The sequence below is a fragment of the Dendropsophus ebraccatus genome, chromosome 5, assembly GCF_027789765.1.
Source record: "Dendropsophus ebraccatus isolate aDenEbr1 chromosome 5, aDenEbr1.pat, whole genome shotgun sequence".
NCBI lineage: Eukaryota > Metazoa > Chordata > Amphibia > Anura > Hylidae > Dendropsophus > Dendropsophus ebraccatus.
In genome coordinates, this window is record NC_091458.1 from 102,856,342 (window position 1) to 102,879,720 (window position 23,379).

The 23,379-nt window shown below is 39.9% G+C and overlaps 1 protein-coding gene across 2 annotated transcripts in view; it reads left to right on the plus strand.

Moving 5' to 3' along the window:
* Positions 1 to 23,379, plus strand: part of GABRB3 (gamma-aminobutyric acid type A receptor subunit beta3) — a 112,377-nt gene that overhangs the window by 59,550 nt on the left and 29,448 nt on the right. For both annotated transcript variants that reach the window (XM_069972392.1, XM_069972391.1), the window contains exon 4: positions 7,314 to 7,534. In XM_069972392.1, coding sequence (XP_069828493.1) covers positions 7,314 to 7,534 — 221 coding nt within the window. The remainder of the gene's footprint in view (positions 1 to 7,313; positions 7,535 to 23,379) is intronic.

The following is a 23,379-nucleotide window of genomic DNA, read 5'->3' on the forward strand; positions in this document are numbered from 1 at the left end:
CTTCTCACTTTTCTCTCCCTATTTCTTTTTTTTATCTCCCTATCTCTCCCTAGATATCACGATTTTTGAGTTAGATGGCTATCTCTCCCTCTCTCTACCTAACTCTTGATTTCTCAGCCTCTTTCACTATGTATAAGCTTATCAAGCTTTCCCTGGATCTTGAGATTTTTTTTTTTTATCTTCCTCTCACAAACAATATATACTCCTTCTCTATCTCTCCCTGTACTTATCCAGTTGTTTTGATATGTAATCTATGTGTTTTCCCTCTCTGCCTAACGTATACCTTCTCTCTCTCTGCAGTCTAGACACACAATGAGAAAGAGCATGGACGCTCAGGCACTTCCTGTTCCTGGAGTGACGTCACACACCTTGATGTTCACATAATAACAGGATACAAAGGATTATAGGAGTAATAATCCCTTGTAGCCTGTTGTATTCTCTGATTAAAGTACAGTTTTGCAACACCGTTGCGATTTTAACAAACTTCGTCACGAACTTTTTGCAAAGTTCGTAACGAATCTGGTTCGTAACGGTTCGGTTCGCTCATCCCTACACAGGAATAAGAGTACACTGTACAAGGTATATACTGCAATGGCCAGCAACTACTGCAGTCCCCAAGAACAACTTATAGAGAACCAGGAGACCGGGCCAGAGCTGATTGGACCGGATTCCTGACTCCCAACAAAAACACCTGAGCAGAGAAACTCTGACTGGCAGCATAGCTGTCACTCAGGGAGGTGAAACACAGCTGAAGGGAGTTACTAACATAAAGAGATTGCATTGTTGGACTAATGATGGTTAAGAGTCAATATTGACTCCTTTAGGATCCCAGTCATAACTGTGACTCGGTCAGAGCTCCATAAATAACTATTGTCAATTTTCTACAAAAAAGAGTCCAAGGTAGCCAAAATAAAGTCCCAGTTAACATCTATTGTGGACAAAGTATTTTAATGTTTTCTAAGAGATGCTATAATTATGTGTCTATGGGAGAATCAATCTTGTCAGGCTAATCTCATCAGTTTCTATAAAGTGGTGATTTATAGACAGTATTGGATTATAGTATGTCTGTTTTGGGCAGCTGCCAAAACTGTCATAAACATTCTTTGTTGTGATTTGTGCAAATTAAAAATGTAAAACTACTTTTTCCGATTTTTTTAAGAAAGAAACCTTACATACAATAAAGAAACGCAATTGGTATAACCGCATGTCTAAACTACCTCAATACAATAGTATATTATTTATCCCACATGATGAACACCACTTTAATGCTGCTATAGTTATGGTGGGGGACACAAGTTTTGTTATCAGCCCGGGACCTATGCTAATCCTAATATACCACTCGTTATAGATTAGACCAGGGTGAAGCTGTAGATGTAACATGGTTGATAAGGCAAAAATACCTTATGATGCAGATGCCAGATGCCCAATGTTAATGAAAAAAATCCTTCCTGACTCTAAATAGATTAAATCCTTGGATCAAAGTCAAATCACCAAAAATCTAGTAGTCATAACTTTAAATATTATTTTTCTCAAGAAAAGCATCCAGACCTGTAATTTCTAAGATCACTTTTTGATCCCTTTTTGAATATTGGCACCACATTTGCTCCGTGACTTGTCATGAAAGAATCTTTAAATATCATAAATAATGGTCTATAAATCACAGGACTTTAAGGGTTTGTGTAGAAGAAGGCTTGAGCTATCTGCTCCCTGGTGCTCACTTCCTGCATTTCCACATCTCTTAAGTATACTTTCCGAGACCGGAGGGGGCAGGTGTATATCATTGCATGCAGGCAGTACCTCACCTATTGGCTACATTGTGCAGCTATTGGACATTGTGTGTCGGTATGGTTTATGTATGGTTTATGTATGGTTTATGTACGACGCCTCCGCCTATCAGAGGGTATACAGGAAATGCAGGAATGTTAGGGAGCAGAAGGTTTGAGTCATCTTCTGCTATCTGCACAAACCCTTCAATTCCTGCAGGGGTGACAATGGAAAAAGTTACAATATGCACATGCACTCTAAATGTGTTTTGATATGAAGCCTGGAGTCTTGCTGATGGTGTACTGCTGATGATTTTAAATGAAAGGAATAAAGAAATAATAATTTTACGAGGGGCTTGATTATTAGTGTTTTCTTTTATAGATTTAGAATTTATATGATCCCTACTCACAGTATCTATCATAGGATTTTCCTGGGCAAATACAGTGGAGAAGAAGATATAGTATTTAATAGATTGGTATTTTCCTCATACTCCTCTAACTTTACACCCAGATTAGATCTGATGAGAACCACACTTTCACTTTTAAGTTTTGTGTTATTTACTATATATAGTGGAAAAATATTTTTGGGTTCTTTTTACTTACCGTGACAATATAAGTGATAGTGGCTATGTATACAGAGCATGTCCTAATTTTATAGATAAATGTTTCATACAAATTGCTAATGTTTCTTTTAATAAACATATTAAGGTTGCAAATGTTTTATTGTTGTGAGTTCAGGTCAGTTTCTTCATTACCCTAACAGAAATAGATGGTCCACTTTATTTTCACTCAGCGAGGATAATGAAAGGCATGAATGCATAAATGCACTAAAACCCCCTGTGAATTGCTACCATTGCCACCATTACCACAAACATGAAAGAAAGGTCATGATACCTGCAGAGATGACATGATCTTTGAGATTAGCTCATTTTTTGATGCAACATGTTAATGTCATGATAAAAACTTAATATGACCTGACAAGAAAAGCCTCTCACCCTCATATTTATTGTTTATAATCATATTCTACAAGCTGTTATGTTTTGTTTTTTTTAAGGGAAAACTGTGCTAGCCCCATTGTGAACCCATATACCAAACAAATCTCACATTATGAAGCACAACATTGCTGTATTAATGCTGTTAGGCATTCATGTTTCACATCTTATTTAAATGCATTGGCTATTGATGACTTATTCAGACAAGCTGCACATAAAAACCCCACTGAGAATAGAATTATTTCTTTTGTTTGAACACCACTGCTGCCCAAATAAAAGTAGGGAGACTAAGATTAGTCCTTAAATACAAAGTAAAATTCATGTGCTGTATTCAGGCTTCAGAGACTAATCTGAAGCCTGTTTTGCAATTGACCAGCAGAGGTTTTACTATTCCTAACAGTTTGCTTAGCTTTTTTTTTTTTTGCAGAAAGTGCAGCTGCTCAGCTTGACAAAAAACTAATTGGGAGTTTCCCTGTACAATACTAAGGGCTTGGACATGAATTAGAACAGTGACATTTTTTATGGGGTCTATACTTCTGTGTAGTGATGAGCGAATACTGAAATATTCGAATATTCGATATTCGTACGAATATCTCCCGAATATTTGAATATTCAATCTAATATTCGATCCCATTAAAGTCATTGGGAACAAGTATTCGATTATTGAAAAACATCTATTTGACCACTTGGAGGTAAAAAACGGAAGCTGGGGGATTTGAACGCATATCGAATATTTTTCGAATATTCGGCGAACTATTCGATAACATTCGATAGATCGAATACCTTACTATTCGATCGAATATCTATTCAATCGAACAGTTTTCGTTCATCACTACTCCTGTGTTGATGTATGGGCTCCCTCAATATTTATACGATGTAAACATTATTAGTCCAGCACAATAAGCAGGATTTAAAAAAAAAAAATTGCTCACTACAACAACTGTATGTGTGGTAGTCGTAATTGCTGCCATGGAGTTGCCATGGAGAAATGATAACCATTAGAGATGAGTGAGTAGTACACGATCAAGTATTCCATCGAATACTACCACATTATTCCAAATACCAGTTTTCGATCGAGCATCCAACCGAAAATGCAGTAAATATTTATTTCTCCTCCCACCTTGCCTGGCGCCTTTTTTTAGCCAATTACTATGCATGGGGGGGTGACAGGCCCAAGGAGCATGCTGGCATCGCGAGAACAGTGTCTACATTCATTGGCTGGCTTACTCATGTGACCTTCACAGTATAAGAACTTGACGTTTTCTGCTCGTCATCAGATGCCATCTTGAAGGTAGTCAGGGAGAGAGATTGAAGCAGAAACAATGAGGATTTAGCTGATTGTAGGCAGGCAAGACCCCAAAAGCGCTTGTTAGGGCTACAATTATATACAGTACAGCATTTATTTGCAGATAATCAGAAAATTAACCGGCTACCAGAACATCAGCTTATTCTCACAGACAGGCAAGCATCTGCTGCTCACTGTGAAGAATAGGCTGCATTGTATCTACTTTCTCCTTTAGTGAACATGTTGCAGGTAGTTAAGTGGATAGATTTTGGAGTAGCAATAGTGAGGATTTTAGAAGATTGTAGGCAGGAGAGACCATAAAAGCCCTTATTAGGGCTACTGCACAGCACAGATAGCATATAGCTGCTTCCTCCATTGAATAGTGCATAGACTGTTTAGCAGCATATCAGATAGTGACACATACAGGCAGTTACACAGCTTGTGCAGTAGTTGATTGCCCAGTAAACACCTGCCACCTGTCGCCATATATTGTGTTCGGTGTGTATCAGTGATAGGCTGTTATGCTGCAACTTGTACTTCTTAGATGCACCTAGACATGCCTCTCTTGCTTTGCCAGTTACATTCCAGAGGTGTGTACATCAATTTCTGAGGTGTCATTGTGGAAACCTAAATTCAACCACTTAGAGGTCACCAAGAAACAAGCATTTTTCTCCCATAGTCCATAGTCTTTAATGGGTTTAGATATCATATACAGTAATCGAAAATCATGGTCTGTTTGAATTTAATTTTAAGCTTTCGATTTCAACTGAATTTCACTTCTTGCTCAGCTCTAATAGCCACAAACACTATCCAACTTTACATCTTAAGGTTTTGTTCTCCCACAGTACTTTGGTCAATAATTTGTCCCTATTTTGGTCAGTGTTCTTAGCCAGAACTAGAAGAAGAAAAGCTATAATGGAAAGATTTACTATGTTTCTGTGTTTTGGACCCACTTCCTTTTTTATAAAAAAAAAAAACCAACCTAAATAGCAAATACAGTATTAAACACAGAAAGTGTTTATTTGTGTAAACTCTTTAAATTTAAGGCATAGCTATGAGATCTGGCAAAGTATGTATCTTTGGAATCTCAACAAGCAACTCTGCCTTGATTGGATTATTATAGGGCTAGGAGAATGAGTAGAATTTTGGTCCCAGGTACAACAAAGCCTTACAACACATCTTCCTAAAGCCTATATGTGATTAAATTGCATTTGCGGGGGGGTACCTCCTTGTTCGGTTAAGCACTTGCCATGAACTTGCAGTTTAGCAGCACAAACCACTATTGCTTAAGATGATTAAACAATTTATATACCAACTGGTGACATTGTAACATCCCCTATAAAAGTGCTCTAGCTAGCCATCGCTGCTAACAAGATTATAGAAGGGATATTTATTTCCCTTGGGTTTATACTTGTATTCTTTATAAATGCATTCCAATATATTTCTTTGTTTCTTCACTTGTTTCTTATAAACCCCTGATTGATTTATTTACCCATTGAGCAGAAGGCTTTAGAGTGTACATGGCCAGACAATTTCTTTGTGTTGGAGTTACAGTGAAGTGGAGTTAAGCTGTTTTCTGTTTCTTCCATTTTGTTCAAGTTTATTTTTTTATCCTTAGACAAACACTGTTTTCTTCAGGTATTATTGGGAAATAAGTTATGGGAGTTATTTTAGCTCAGAGTTCTGACTTATTCTCTTATTTGTTGTAGTTGTTTGTTGAACTCCGGCTCTCTTTTTTAGTCCTTATTTATTTCAGAAATTTTACAGGGTATTGCTATTATTCACTAATGTTGGAGGCCAGATATCTCTCTTAGTAATGGAACATTGAATAACAAATCACTGCAAATATAAAAAATTATTATTAAAACAACTTGGTTGGATTCACATAGATCACCTACTGTATGTAAGGTCAATTGTTTAATATCCTGAACTGGATGCAACAAAATGATAAAATGATGTACAGTACTTGGTGCATGGCCTGAAGTCCATAGTCCTACAGAAAAACACTGCTACCATTTTCTGCCGGAAGCATGACAAGAGAGCTGAACATATGTGAAGTAATCTTAATGTTAGGCAGAGATAAATGAATTGAAGGGGTTGTCCGTCCTAAATAACAAAACTATACTTCTATCTGGACTACTGGTTCCAAGGCCACCCGCGGTCATCCGCTCTCTGCTGCTGTTCTGACAACTTCCAGTGACATGCCATTTCCACAGGAAATGGCCACTCAGCATGGACAGCACTATACTGTCTATGCTAAACGGATATTTCCTCTGGGAACAGCATGTCACCGGAAATTCTGAAAATGAGGAGAGTAGCAGACAGCAAAGAACAGTGGGAGGCCTGGGAACCGGCAGTCCAGACAAAAACATAGTTTTGTAATTTAGGTCGGACAACCCCTTTAAGTATTTTTGTTGTTTTGTTTTTCTCTTTTGTACATTTGAGCATTTGAAATGAACAGTGAAAAATGTTAAACGTTGCAATTAATAAAAATTTTATCTTAATAACTCTTTTTAAGAATTTTTTTTTTCTAAAGAACTCAAAACATTTGTACAACCTGAAATGTAAACACATGTGCAATAGTTTTGTACATAGCTATGTAAGCGTTTAGCTAATCATTTAAGTGAGCTACACAGTCTTGTAGCAATGCTTTGATATATCGCCCAGATTGTTTTTGTGATATTCTGTGAAGTATCTGCCCCCACCTTAAGGTGCTTAGTCAGTAGATTTCATGATTCTAGACCAAGAAGGCCTATCTTTGTCAGGAGAAAATAGGAAAAACTAAATATCTTAGGCTCAGGGCCATAACTACCACTGTAACAGCCATAGCAGATGCTACTTGGCCTGCCGCATTATGTGGCCAGTTGCCCGCTCCTGCAATACACTGGGCCCCCCTGAGCCTTCATTATTTGCAGTACCAGGTGGCTGAGCTGGCCTCACAGATTTTGTAAATGTCCCTTTAACTGTAAGCACTCCTTACAAGCACTTTTTGTTAAGCAATTCTGACTACACTTGACAGCTTTGTGGTCAGTCGAGGGGGCCCAATCAAAGTTTGCTCTGGGGCCCAGCTATTTTTAGTTTAATTTTTTTGGTTCCACAGCAAATCAAAGTATAGCTCCACTACTACAGTCAAGCCAATTGCATAGGAAATAATGATTTTTCATATCGCAAATTATATGTTGAAAAGTATATTAAATAACAGATCATGTAAAGATTGTGCATTATAATGATAAATTAGGAAATGTATTTTAAATATTTATTTTCTCTTTACAGGATTATACTTTGACAATGTACTTTCAGCAATACTGGAGGGACAAGAGATTAGCTTATACAGGAATCCCCCTCAACCTTACGCTTGACAACCGAGTGGCAGATCAACTGTGGGTTCCTGACACTTATTTTCTAAATGATAAAAAGTCTTTTGTACATGGTGTTACTGTAAAAAATCGAATGATCCGCCTTCATCCTGATGGGACTGTGTTATATGGATTAAGGTAAGCAAGCCTTTAGCAGAATATATACAAACGTCTTTGTTAGCTCATTTCCACCAACTTTTGTTTATTTGATTAACAGTGTGGAAATGGCTTCTAGATAGACCTAGTACAATTTTCATATATTTCTGCCTTGTTATGGTTACATTCTTATTATTATTCTGCCAATTTACTGGTTATCCTGTGCATTCATGTCCATGTGCTTGATTCAATACTTTCAAGCATAAAACTCCATAATTTGCTTTTGGATCCTACTCATGTATCATGAGTAATTGAGTAATTTATGTAGCATAAAAGAGGATACATATCTTCTTTTGTCAGATGTTTGCAAGTCAGCAAAATCAATAGAGGAGAATATTGTAAGCAAAGGTGTAAATTTACTGCTTTTAACCTTTATATTCATCACTATTTCACTTATAATGAAATTGTAAGCATAGTGTTATTTTGGTTGAACCAATTTTCTCAGCAATGCACATCTAAACATCGGACAACCTTACTAGTCATGCATGTTGTGGTATTGTGGATCGAAGTTTTCTTCATTATAACTGGGGGGGATTTTACAGTTCACACACTAATCTTTAACCCTTTGAGGACCAAGTCCAAAATGACCCAGTGGACCGCGCAAATTTAGATTTTTGTGTTTTCTTTTTCCTCCTCCCCTTCTAAGAGCTCTAGCACTTTCAGTTTTCTATCGACAGGGCCATGTAAGTGCTTGTTTTTTACAGGAATAGTTGTACTTTGTAATGGCGTCTTTCATTTTACCATAACATTATTATTTATGAAAATATAAATTTGTTAAGTTGGAAAAAAGAATGCAACATGGGGGGTTCCTGTGTCTACGTAATGCATTATATGGTAAAAGCGACAAGATACCATTATTCTATAGGTCAGTCCGAACACAACCATATGCAGGTTTACACGCATTCTTCAATGATATGTATATTTTTTTTATTAAAAAAATCCTTTTTATTGGGCAATTAATTATTAATAAAATGGCTTATAACAGTTTTATTTTTTCACCTAAAGGGCTGTATGGGGTGTAATTTTTTCCACCATGATCTCAAGTTTTTATTAAGGCTAGGTTCACACTGCATTTTTGCAAAAGGATTGCAAAAACACAGTGTGAACCTAGCCTAGTACCATATTTGTAAAGATCGGAAGTTTTGATCACTTTTTATAAAAAAAATTTTATATAATGTAACATAAAATCGGTAATCCTGGTACTTTTTCCCCTCTTGTTCGCGATGACGCTTGTAATATTTTAATAGATTGGACAATTACGCATGCTACGGTATATTATATGTTTATTTATTTATTTTGTTTTATTTTTATAATGGGAAAGGGGATGATTTAAACTTTTGTTGGGGGAGGGGCTTTGGGGTATTGTAATAATGATTTTGACTTTTTTTTTTTTTTTTACACATTTTAGCATTAACATTTAACATTTTTTTTTACCATAGGCATAGCATTGATCAGTGTGATAGGCGATCTGCTCATTTAGCCTGCCTGTGCAGGCTCAGTGAGCAGATCACTGATCGGATCGCACTGCGGGGGTCCTGATCGGTAAGTGACAGGGGACCCCCCCTGTCACTTACGCTTAAAGTTTAAGGGGTTAATGACGCGCTGCAGCACGATCACTGCAGCCTATCATTTACAGTGAGAGCCGGGCTGCTCACTGCAGCCAACCCAACCTCCTATGAAGCGCGCCCTGTCCTCGTTGTTCTCTATCAAGAGAGGAGGGGTGGAGGGAGATGAGGCACCAAAAAAGGACAACAAAGAATTAATTAACAGCTACATCACTGGGTTATCTCCTTTGAAGTCAGCACTGACCTCTCTGACCTCTGAATAGAGCCTTTCACACAACTGCCGCTGAGTAATCCTTTGTTCTCTGCTCTCTGCTGCCAACTAATCTCCCTTCTCCCTCCTTCACTCTACATAGAGGAGGGAGGGGGGGACCTAGTAAAAGTCTTTTTGAATGCAGATAATGGTATATTTGCCTAATAAACCCAATTACAAAGTTTCTTAAAATCGCCTGTATTATTCTAAATATTTTATAGCCTATCTGCTGGATAAGCTATGAACCGGTGAGGTGCGGTACCCCCCACTACAGTCAGAACAGATCCGGGAGAAGTGCAGCTCCTATTGAAATGAATAAGAGCCAAGCTGCAGTAAACCAGCGGCTACATTAAACAGGGAACAAAGCCAACTGCTTTCAGCTATGGGGGTGGCTATGGTGGGGGTGCCAGATGTCGGTACCCAGCAGATATTGATAGCCAAATCTGTGGATAGGTTATAAATTCTTTTCTACCAGACAACTTCTTTAAGTGAAAGCCTTCTGGCATCAGATTTACCCAGCTTATTAAATCTGACACATCAGTGACTGACCTCATACTGCACTTTGAAATCTACATCAGCACTGGTCAGAGGAGATTTTAGTTATAATATACCAATTTTTCTAGTGTAAATCTTGGTTAATTTCCTGGGCCACTGTAGGCATGCTCCCTTATTCTTGCACCAAAGACCCAGGGCCTGACAAGAAACACCAGTCTCCCCTTCCCAATTGCATCCAGGGGAGGGTTTCCCGCCACTGGACCAAAAGAGAAGGCTTTTTCGGACTTGACATGACCCCTCTCTGTACCTCACTAGGGACCACATAACTTACCATGTACGTCATGAGTCCTTAATGGGTTAAAACAAAAATATAAAAACATGACTTGGGAGAGAGGGAAAGTGTTCAGAGCCTGGCCGATCAGCACAACGAGCAGAGAGAGGCACACACACTCCTTTCCTTGCTCTGCATATATGAGACCTGGATGACCTTATACATTTGCATTGGGAGTCCATCCTGGTCACATTACACAGAGTTAGGAGAGAATTGTGCTGTCAGCGCTCGTTTGCTCCTCATTCCCTGCTTGCTTCCGCCGCTATTCCATGCGGCTGCAGCGAGCGGGTGAGTCCGGGGAGGGCCAAAAGAAGCTGTGCGGGGGCTGCCCGGGTCATCCCCAATCGTCCGGGCAGCCCATAGGATATAGCAGTGTTCTGCTGCCGCCGCTCCTATTCCTCAGAGTGATGGCAGCAGATCGCTGCTATATAAGCATGATGAACAATGTCGGCTGATTGTTGTCTCCTATCCCACAAGACGATTATCGGCTGATAATCGGCTGATAATCGTTCCGTGGAATAGTGCCTTAAATCCTGTTGGCAAGCTGGGAAATGTAAAAAGTCAATAAAACACAATGCAATAACTTGCATATTGGTTTATTTACAATGAAACATAGAAGAATTCATGTTTTATGTCATTTTAACTACATTGTACTAATTTGTCATTCAGGGTACAAACCCACTTGGCGTATTTGCTGCATGAATCAGTCTTAAAAATAAGCAGGCAAAACGCAGGTTGGCTTTATACAATTGTTCTGCGTTAAAATACGCAATTGCGTATTTTTGAAGCGTGAAGCTACATGCGTTTTTCGCACAGGTTGTTAACAACTGATGCTTTGCTAACAACAAGCTTCACGCTTTAAAAATACGCAATTGCGTATTTTAACGCAGAACAATTGTATAAAGCCAACCTGCGTTTTGCCTGCTTATTTTTAAGACTGATTCACGCAGCAAAAACGTCAAGTGGGTTTGTACCCTTAAACTGATATGGTTGCTAACTTCTTATGTACTGTTTGTACATTTAGTGAGTGACTGTTCTGAATTGTTTTGTCTCCTGTTACATTGTCTTCTATGTTAAATAGATATATTCCTTAAAGGGGTTGTCCAGCAAAAGTCTTTTTCTTTCGAATGAACTGGTGTCAGAAAGTTATATAGATTTGTAATTTACTTCCATTAAGAAATCTGAAGTCTTCCCATACTTATTAGCTTATTGCTCTGTCATGCAGAAAATGTTGTTTTATTTTTAGCCTGACAAAGTGCTCTCTGCTGACATCTCTGGCCGAGACAGGAACTGTGCAGAGCAGGAGAGGTTTTCTATGGGGATTCATAGAAAACCGAGAAAAAGTTTCCTGTATCACATACTGTACAGCAGCTAATAAGTATGGGAAGATTTTTTAAGTAGAAGTAAATTACAAATCTATATAACTTTCTGATACCAGTTGATTTGAAAGAAAAAGATTTTCGCTGAACAACCCCTTTAAGTATACACAATTTCCAGTTTATTTGTTTGTTTTTTTTGTAACCTTTATTGGTTTAAAAAAAACACTGGTAAATTTTACCATACCATAAAATAAATTCATTTAACTTGATGGCAGCAAAAAAGCTTGAGTAAAAATGTGCAACTAAGCTATGTGACTGGGTAAAAAAGACGCAAGTTTAAGAGGAAGTATCTCAGTAGCAAAAAAAAGTAGAGATTCAGTTATTTGCAAAAAAAAACTGCATCACAAATTTGTGAAACAATTTCAGAAAAATGTTTCTCAACTTAACCAAGGCTTTTGAATATCCCAGTATCTTCAGTATAACAAAAAAATCTAAAGAGAATCATTACGGCCACAGCGCATGGCTGCGGAATCCGCTCCTCTTTCTCCTCTGACAATGAGGATGCCGAGATCCGCTACCGCCTCCCCTTCAGTCCCGCAGGAAGCCTCACCACTGCACGCTACTGCTCGCTCCCTTTGTCGCTGGCGCGTGTTTCCCCGCCTACTAGGATGCATGCACGTCTGCTTAGTAAATTTTAGTAGGTTGTTACACTAATGTGCTCCCCTAAAAATGCCTGTCCCTGCCCTGACCCCCCTGTTGGGGCCTCTGCATTGCTACCCTTAACATTGTGGTCCCAGATCTCCTGCCTGTGATTCCTGCCCATGATTCCTGCCGTTAACCTTTGCCCGTGACTCCTAATTCATGTCTGTGAGACCTGCTGTGTACTTGTCTGCTGCCCTGCTTACATGTCTTCAGCTGCACCTCGCCCGCCACCGCTTGCATTTCCAAGCCAGGAGTAGTGATCTGGGGGTCGCCTGCAGAAGTGAATCCAGCCCACCTTGCGGCAGGCTCTGGTAAAGACCAGCGGCCCCTTAGACTCTGCTTCCTGTTGCAGCTTACACCATTGCTAGTGGTGGTTCAGTATCTGGAGAAATCCATGTGTGATATTAATAATATTAGGTGCTGTGATCTGTGAGCCATCAGGTGGCACCGTATTATAAAAAGGCATGATTCTGTACTGGAAATCACCACATGAAATCATTGCCTGTGAACATAATTCACTGTGCAATCTACAAATGCTAGCTAAAGCCATGACATGCAAATAGGCCGCATGTCAAAGTAGCTAAATATACCAAAGACGGGCTAAAAAAAATTGTAGCATGGAACCTTAATCAGGAAAGACTTAGGGCAGGGTTTTTTTTAAGCACCTTACCTCTAATTTTCAATCCATCAATAAATCTAGGGTATCAGAGGCTGCTGTTCAGCAGACCAAACTATTTATAGATTTTCTAGCCTAATTTTTTTACCTATTCTAGCCGACATATTTTGTGCACAGGAAGGACGCATGCTCGCTCCCCACCAAAGTCACACAATTATTTGTGCAAGGGGGGCCTTGCACAGAAATCTGTGACTTTTTGCTAGTTTGCACTTGGCCCAGGGCTTGATGCCTCTGTCCCTTAGGGATCTAATTTTTTTAGTCTAAAGGAAAAAAAGGGAATGGGGAGGGGCTTGAACAAAATCTTTAAAGGGGGCACAAACTGAACAGCAGGGGTTTGACTACTGACTGTACTTGTATCTGTCTAGATGACTGTGTATGTTAACCCCTATCTAAAAAGCCTTTAAAGCAAATGCACCGCTAAACTGAGTCAATATAGATTTCCATTGTACCTGATCTCAGCCACCACACACATTTAAACGGTATCTGCCATTCCTCACATTGCCGTACGGTTCCTTAGATCTAGTTTTATGAACTGGAGGTGTTCCCAGTAACCTCACTGCACCAATATCTCCTCTTCTAAGTGACTTGCTGCCCTCAGAATTAAATCTGTCCCCAGCCTGCCATGTCACTGAGGGACGAGATATTGGTGCACTGGGGTACTGGGCCTGCCTCCAGTGTACCTAAGTAGACCTTTTCATATATACAAACTGCTTACCGGAGGAGATTGGAAACCAAAGAGTGGTATGAGGAAATGGAAATCTTTATTGATTCAATCTATTGGTACATTTGCTTTAAATAATTTTTTTTCTTGAAAAGAAACAACTGGCCTTAAAAATGTTGACTTTTTAAGAGCTAGTACAGTACTTATGAAGAAATTGATAAAGAAAATAAGGTAGTCTTGGAAGCTTGCTTTTTGGCACCATTAGTTAACCATTAAAAGGGTACCAGCTACTACCTTACTACCAGCTATGTTAAATTGAAAGTCATTTGGAGAAATAAATTGAATAGAAATGGTAGGATAAGTATTCATGGTAACATTGTTTAATACTATAGGCTGAGTTCCCACTAAGTAAGACACCGGATGTTCTGTAACCCGTACTGCAGTACCGGCCCGATGATCTTCATTTCCGTTGAAGATCCATGTGCGTTTGCATCCCAATTCACCATTGAACATAATGGAGAGTGTGGCCGGAGCTGCACTCTCCATTGTGTGACCTGTCAGGGTTGTGCGGCTGCTAATCAATGAATGGCGGCCGCACAAAACTGCCATGTCAGTTTTCTCTGCGGCCGCTAGAGATCCCAGCCAGAGCATATACTATGGGGGAGATTTATGAAAAAATACACCTGGTGTAAACTGCCCACAGCAACCAATCACAGCTCCTCTTATATTGTACCAGAGCTGAAAGCTGAGCTGTGATTGCTTGCTGTGGGCAGTTTACACCAGGTGTATGTTTACACTCTTTCATAACTCTCCCCCTATATGTATACGCTCCAGCCAGGATCTCGTTGACTGCAGTACAACGTAAGTTTTGTATTAATCACGACCGTTGTTGCAAATTGGCAACAACAGCCATGATTAATATAAAACTTATGTTGTGTGCGCATAGGCTTATACTATATGCACAATGCATAAAGTGGTAGGATCTCTATAATTTCATCAGGGCCGGACTAATTTTGACCTTAAGTACCAAGGTCCATGTAGCAAATCTGACCTCTCTCACTTTATTGTGTACAGGCATTTAAATTGGACGTGCTGATATGTGATTCTGCTGGGAAGGGTAAAGGAGTGTAGTATACATGGTTTACAACTCCTCTGGTAACCCTTGAAGCAACTCTGTACCCACAATCTGACCCCCCCCCCCCCCCAAACCACTTGTACTGTCGGATAGCTGCTTTTTATCCAAGATCTGTCCTGGGCTCCATTCGGCAGGTGATGCAGTTATTGTCCTAAAAAGCAACTTTTAAACTTGCAGCCCTGAGTCAAATTGGCGTGGCCTAGAGTGTGTGTGCCCAAGCCTTGAATTGCCTCTCCGTCCCTCCTCCCCACCCTCCTCATCATTAGGAATGCCCTGGGCAGCATTTTTCCTATTCATCACTTGTGTGAACACTGCACATGGGCCTAAACGATCCAGCACATGTGCAGTGTTCAGACAGGTGATGAATAGGAAAAATCCTGCCCAGGGCATTCCTAATAATGAGGAGTGCAGGGAGGAGGTACGGAGAGGCGGTGCAAGGCTTGGGCACAACCACTCTAGGCCACGCCAATTTGACACAAGGCTGCAAGTTTAAAAGTTGTTTCTTAGGACAATAACTGTATCACCTGCCAAACGGACCCAGGACAGATCTTGGATTAAATGGAGCTATCCAAAGGTACAAGTAGTTTTGGAGTTCAGATTGTGGATACAGAGTCACTTTAAACATCATATTCATTCAAAAATAAAAAATAATGCAGGGTTTTAGGGAATGTAACATTACCTTTTATACAGTGCATTCCAACTGACTCACCTGGGTGACTCTTAATTCCAAAATATTTGACAGAAGTCTGTGTACAGAAGGTTAATACATGACTGTAGTTCATCACTTTCACCTTGAATTTTAATTGCTATGGGACTCCCTGTGTGTAGTTTTCAATATGCAGTGCTTTCTATCATGTACCAAGTGCATTATATTGCCTGTGTTAGCATAGAATATATCTTGTTATTTTGATTTTCATATGCTTATCTTAAATACAGTACAGCTATGTATTATCTAAAAAATAAAAAAAAATTGGCCACAGTTTCTAAAAATGAATGAGCAAGCAAATCTTTTCAATCTGTTATTTAGTATTTTCCATTTGTTTATCTTTCCCTTCAAAAATGCAATAATCTCTATAGAATGAAATTTAAAGAATTAGTGTGCTAACACCTGTTGGCCTGAGGCTGCTTTCATACATTTTGGGAAGTTGTCTGTGCTCACGGATCCGTGCGAACGGACATTTTTACAGCCCATTGCTTTCTATTGGGCTATTCAGACGTTCCGTGATTTCACGGATCCGTGATCCGTTCTGTTTAAAAATAGGACATGTCATAACTCATAACTTGGAACGGAAGCACGGAAAGGATTCCCCATAGAAATTAATAAGATCAGTGTTTTTCACGGATATCACATCTGTGCTCATCTGTGAAAAACACGGATGTGATGTAATCAATGTAGTTTAAAATGCTGTAAAACAGATCCGTAAAAAAACGGACACAGATGCAAAACGGATGAAAAAACAGACTGTTTTGCACTGATCATGTAGGTAGCTCGGAGGTAGCTATCGGACCTTAATCACGGACCAGGAAAATCGCTGAACGTGTGAATGCAGCCTTATTATAACTTTCTATAGGCAGTCAAGAAATCTGTCAGGTGTAATTTACAGTAGGTTCCAAACTGCGGACATTAATAAAAAGGGGTTAGGTCAAGGAGACACATGGTACCTTTCATATCTCTCTCTGTGATTCCAGAATGTAGAAATAAAAATTTTTCTATGATACAGGCAGATAAGGATGATTTTTCCGGCCATGCAAAAGATCAAATTAGCCGACAAGTAGCGCTTCCTCATTTGTTGACTGATTGCTGGCCCTTTTACACGACTGATTATCAGGTGACCAAGCATTGCATATTCTTTAGAGAGTGGCTTAAAGTGACCACCAATGAATAGGGTGTTCACCAGTGGCGTAGCTAGGATTCATGGGGCCCCATACCAAAAAACTTTATGGGGCCCCCCTGCCCTACATATTTATATATATATATATATATATATATATATATATACTCGGTGATGTGGCCAGAAAAACAAAAATCTCTTGTGGCCAGAGGCAGAATCCTGTGTGCACCCACAACAGTGACTGGCACAGAAGAAAGCCAATGGCTGATTGTTCTGTCCATCCACTGTATTTAACTATAACAGCCTATTAGGAGCCCTATGGTTATATACATAGGTGCAGGTTATCAGAGTAGTGAGGCAGAGAGCTAATTGTCTTTAGCAAATTAACCCTTTTTTGTGTTGCAGCATGTATGAGAACACTAGGTCACTTACACACTGCAGTACATAAGGGGTTAAGCAAAAGGACACAGGAGGCTCTTATCTTCCCTGTGCATCCCTGGGCCCCCTCCCTCCATGGGCCCCATAGCAACCGCCTTCCCTGCCTCTATGGTAGTTACGCCACTGGTGTTCACAGCCTCTGTGTAGCCACTATGACCTGTGCTCTATTCTTAATGGGGCCATAAATATTTCTGAGCCCCGAACTTGTTCAGTGGCCCCATAGACAGCCAAAAAAAGTCCAGGCTGCGATGGTTGCACAGCTGTAATGGGAGATAGGAAAATCTGGCAGACTTGGCCCAGAGATTGTGTTTGCACTTTCACTTGAATTGGCACCATTATATATTATAGTTTCCCAAAATCAACCTCTGCTGTGGAAAGACTGTCTTACAGTAATCCAGTATTCATTTGAATGGCCAGCACATAATGCTACATTTTAAATAAGGCAAACTATTTTGCAGAACTGTGCTACCCTACATTACATCAGATGCCCTAAAAAAGGCAATATGGTTTTTCTCTAATTCAAGTTTAAAGGAGAAGTCTGGCAAAAAAATGTTTTATTAAAATATTGTATTGCACCCCAAAAGTTATACAGATCACCAATATACACTTATTACTGGAAATGCTTATTACTTACTACTGCACTACTGCTTACAAATGCTCCACTTACTACTGCATCTAGGCTTCACTTCCTGGATAAAATGGTGATGTCACGACCCAACTCCCAGAGCTGTACGGGCTGTGGTTGCTTAAAAGGATGATGGCAGGGGGACACTGAGGGACACAGGGCACTAGAGGGACACTGAGCATCCCCCTGCCATCATCCTCTTAATGCAGTAGTAAGTGAAGGGAAAAAAAATCACTTTATAAGCATTTCCTGTAATAAGTGTATATTGGTGATTTGTATAACTTTTGGGGGCAATACAATACTTTAATAATATTTTTTGTCAGACTTCACCTTTAACTAGCAATCCCTACATTTTAATGTACATGTACAATTTACGATTATATTTGTAGCTTAACCATTTGTCCTCCCCTTTTCTCTATGTTGTTATATGCTTGCTCTTATTTGGTGTCTCATTGGCTTTTCTTTTTCTATTTTAGATAGTCAAATATTATAGTTCAAGGCAGTTATTAAATTGAGATATTTTTATATCCAACTCTGGTTTTTGTGCTCCTACATTGAGCCTTTGATTTCTCAACAGTCTGTAAGTTCAAGCTGAGAATTTCATTATTGAACTATTTTTGGTATGAATGCCTGCCAGCTCCTTTTGATAGGTATGTTAGCTCTTATTTTACTATACTTCATCCAAGTGCTCTTGTTTGTTAGCTTGATAATGAACCCTACCTCAGCTTCTCATATTGCCGTGACTATGTGCTTTTCTTCTGCATAGTTTACTGTACTCTTGATGTTTTATAATGTTATACATAACAGAGTTACAAAACACAGCTTTAAAAGAAAGCGGTTAATGCACATTGTGTTTCCAAGTAAATCTTAGGCAGTACAGCTAATATTCATCGGTAAAAATGTACCTACTAATCTGCATGTCCCCACTGTGCAAGTTTATTGTTAATGTTTCCATTTGGTTAAGTGCAGTGGCTTACATACACAGAATCGAGTCAAGATTTGAGTTATAATTGGCTACTAAACTGTAATTTCATAAAACAGATTACTATAATATTGCAGGCAGTGTCAGTTTAGGCTCCAGTTTTCCAGTGTTGTGAGTGCCTAGAGAAGTTTTAAAAATGTATACTTCTGTATAAGTTGTGCTGGTTTCACACAGAGCAGTTTTTTGTGCAAAAAACAAACAAACAACAGAAGTGGATTTAAATGGCATGGAAAATATAAAGGGAGGACTTGTACTACTCTTTCCTGTTGGACCCACTTCTGGCTTTGGCACGAAAACTGCAGTGGCAGCATTGCAGCCTGATAGATGTTGTTCATGACTGGTCCAAATGATGTGTGTTTTTCCAAAACAGTGCCATGCTTGTCTATAGGCTGTTCTTGGTAGTAAAAAATTCCATTAAAGCCATGGACATGGGAAATAAAACTCTTTTATATATGTCAGTGGTGACCTTCAGTTAAAGTTACACTACATTTTCAATATAATGAGGCATCACTTCTTCATTAGTACTAACATGGTGCTAAGGAGTGTGTGTTCTCCTACCTCTGCAGAGTTTGACACAGAGCCTCCCCCCCCCCCCCCCCCCCCGCAATGCCACTCCCTGAGTTCATTGTTCGTTGCAGAACAATGATTTGTAGAACCTTCTGACCCCATGACCTGCGAATGATAGCTGGACACAGACATAGAATGCAAGCAAGTCAGGACTGCAAACACTGAAGGCATTATTATATGTTTCACAAATCACTACACTACAAGTGATGACTATCCCTTTATATAGAGCACAAGGTGTAATGGTAGTATGACCATGAGTAAGATCACCATAAGTAGTCACAATGCATTGACTCTTGTATATGTCAAGTGCTTTTAGTCTTGGTGAAGCAATAAAGATTGATTAGACATTCGGAGAATTGGGAACTTTGAAACTTTTTCTGTCTTGTACTCACCAAGGATGGAAGATAGTGCTTGAAAAAGCAATTTTTCGTGGAGCTGGATTGTGTATGCACCTATTATTATTAGCTGCAGGTTTACTGCACACACACCTTGCTTACTTATGATTTTCAATAGGCTTGGAGGGAGGGGTTATGGGGTGATGTAGGCACTGGGGGGGGTTGCCATTTCAGGTTTTAAAACTAGAATCTGCCCTGCTACAACCTAACCTCCTTCTTATCACCATCACCTCTTTTTACATGGGTCAATTATTATCTTCTGTGAAAATTATCTTCAGTGAAAATTACTGTCTGACGATAATCAGCCTGTGTAAAGGACCTTAAAGGCCCTATTACATTGGGCAATAATCTGGCCAATTAGGGCGCTTCGGCTGATTATTGCTCCATTTTATGAAGACGATCAGCTGAAAAAACGATCATCAGCTGATCATTATCTTTTTCAAGATATTGAAAAATTTGTTGGCCGCCGACTGAGCATCGCCGCGTGTTACAGACAATAAATGAGTGGAAAAAAATGTATATATACCTGTTCACGCTCTCCGGTGTTCTTCTAGCTTCTGAAAAGTCAAATTCTTCTAGGTTATGCTGGCTCCCCACAGCAGCTGCTGGAACTTCAGAGCCAGTGTCTGAAATGACAGGCCGCTCAGCCAATCACTGGCCACGGCGATGTCCAGTATCAGCCTGTGATTGGCTAAGCAGTCTGCCACTGCAAAGACAGGTGTAGAAGCTTCCATGGTGGGGATAAACTAGAAGGTCACTGGACAGGATGGAGAAGTAGATAAAAACTTTTTTTATTTTCTATATACAGCAATACAGCTCATCTATCGTTCCCTAAGGGCTGCATGGACATAGTTTGTGACATCCATGCAGCCCTTACTGCACAACAGACGAGTCGTGTAACTGGCCCTGTAAGGGAGCGCCGATCTCACAGGTGCTCACTTATCGCTAGTTGATAAATGTCCAAGATCTGGGACCTCTCCAATTCCATCAATTTGGGCAGCATTATCTCTGCACCTATAAATACATAAAACTTGATTTGTTTTTAAATATTTAAACTCTTGAAGAATGTACTTTACTGCCATGATTAAAAGTAATTACAGTTTTATTGTATGAAGCTGACAGTGAAAAAGAAAATATTTTTTTTCTACTTGTTTTTCTCCTGCGGGTACAAGGAATTGTTTGTGTACTAGTACTTCTGTATTATATCCAGGTACATGATAAACATGATGGCCGTGAAATGTTCTGTCAGAGGAATATGTCAATTGCTGTATATTAATAGCTGTTATTTCTCTTAACCTCTTTTAGAATGTCAAATATTGTTCTCTGAAAATACAGCAGTATCACAAACAGCTGAAACAGAGTGTGTTGTAACTAACAGGCTGAAAGCCATTAATTTGCCAGCTGTAAGTGTTCAGATGTATTATCAATTATATATCAGATTAGATTAATGACAGAAATATAGGGAACATGGCTTTGAGCGTCAGGATTTAGAGATGTCTATTCACCTTAAAATCAAGATATTCTAAATCATTGTCATTGTTAAGCCATCTGCATCACTATACTCTATGCTGAATCTTATTAACGGTGTGTATTTATAAATTGTCTTTATTTTATTATGCATGTGTTATTAAAATTTCTGGAAGACATGTATGAATCGTTATTTGTAAGTGGGAAGGATGTCCAAGCAAGCGTATAGTAAGGGAGTAGGCGGGGCATTATATTAGAATATGAATATCTCCTTAAAGGAGAACTCCAGGCAAATGTAAAGGAATCACGGAGAGCACAAGGTGTTGAGAACATAATAATTAAGGGTTGCTTTCCCGTCACCCCTCAGACTGACACAGTGCTCCCACCTGCCAACTCTACCTGTGTCATGAACTGCCCAGAGATAGAAAGTTTTACTTTGGGGGTTTGCTACTGCTCTTGAAAGTTCCTGCCATGGACAGAGGGGGCATCAGGGGGCACAGTGTCCGAATAGAAAGAATACATGACTTCCTGTAGCACATACTTGCATACTTGTAGCTAAATACTTGAAGGCTCTTTTTTTTTTTAAATTGAGGCACTTTATAAATCTGTGTAACTTTTTTACCTCTGGAAAATCTCTGTAACACCTTTCGATAGGTTGGAGAAAGGCGTGCCAATCCTATTCAAAGGATACTGTCAGGAGCCAGGCCTTGCCCTCGGCTGCCAACACGGCTGGAGCACGCGGTCGGCTCTCTGACAGCACGGACGCGTCCAAAGCAGCCGGCTGGGTTTCTGGGGGCACATCGGTGCTTTTCTATGATATTGCCATAGCCAGGGCCTCACCAACCCTGGCCGATTGGCATTAGGCATGAGTGGTTTATAATTAGGCTGACTGACAACTGTTACAGCCAGTCAGCTGCTGGGTTTGATCTGGGTCCCATAAGTATCCTGCACTTATGTGCATGCTTTGCCTGCGATAGTACCTAGTTTACTAGGATTGTACTGCATTGTATTTGCTGGTTATCTGACTTCTGGCTCTTGACTTTTTGACTATTTTTCGTTTTGTACTGCCCAGCTCGTTTTGTTATTGACTCGGACCTCTGACCTTGCCTTATTGTGTGTGGTTGTCTTGTTTTGTTCTGTGTTGCACCTACTTGAGATCAAGGTTTGTCGTCCAGTTGTCCGTTGCCACCTAGGGCTTTTGAGGCAAGAAGGCAGTGAAACCTTGGCGGGTGCCAGCTTCAGGGTTCACCCGTCCTTGTGTCATCCTGTCCCTGATTCCAGATAGTCTCATCTGAACCAACATAATTAAAATTGCAGGTTTTGTCAAATTAAATATTTTTTGCAAATATAGTAATTACTTAACTTGCCCCCATCTGCTGATCTGCTCTTGTGAAATGAATAGAAAATAGTCAAGACATTGACAAGGTTAGAAAGAATGATTTGTATTTGAAATAACATTTTGACAAAGAATCCACCTTTTGCAGCATTTACAGCATTGCACACCTTTGGCATTCTAGCTATTAATCTGTTGAGGTAAGCTGGAGAAATTGCACCCCACGCTTCTAGAAGCAGCTCCCACAAGTTCGATTGGTTGGATGGGCACTTCTGGCGTACCATACGGTCAAGCTGCTCCCACAACAGCTCAATGGGGTTCAGATCTGGTGACTGCGCTGGCCACTCCATTATCGATAGAATACCAGCTGCCTGCTTCTGCTGTAAATAGTTCTTGCACAATTTGGAGGTGTGTTTAGAGTCATTGTCCTGTTGTAGGATGAAATTGGCTCCAATCAAGCGCTGTCCACTGGGTATGGCATGGCGTTGCAAAATTGAGTGATAGCCTTCCTTATTCAGAATCCCTTTTACCCTGTACAAATCTCCCACCTTACCAGCACCAAAGCAACCCCAGACCATCACATTACCTCCACCATGCTTAACAGATGGCATCAGGCATTCTTCCAGCATCTTTTCATTTGTTCTGCGTCTCACAAACGTTCTTCTTTGTGATCCAAACACCTCAAACTTGGATTCATCTGTCCACAACACTTTTTTCCAGTCTTCCTCTGTCCAATGTCTGTGTTCTTTTGCCCATCTTAATCTTTTTCTTTTATTGGCCAGTCTCAGATATGGCTTTTTCTTTTCCACTCTGCCCTAAAGCCCAAAATCCCGCAGCCGCCTCTTCACTGTAGATGTTGACACTGGTGTTTTGCGGGTACTATTCAATGAAGATGCCAGTTGGGGACCTGTGAGGTGTCTGTTTCTTAAACTAGAGACTCTAATGTGCTTATCTTCTTGCTTAGTTGTGCAACGCGGCCTCCCACTTCTTTTTCTACTCTGGTTAGAGCCTGTTTGTGCTGTCCTCTGAAGGGAGTAGTACACACCGTTGTAAG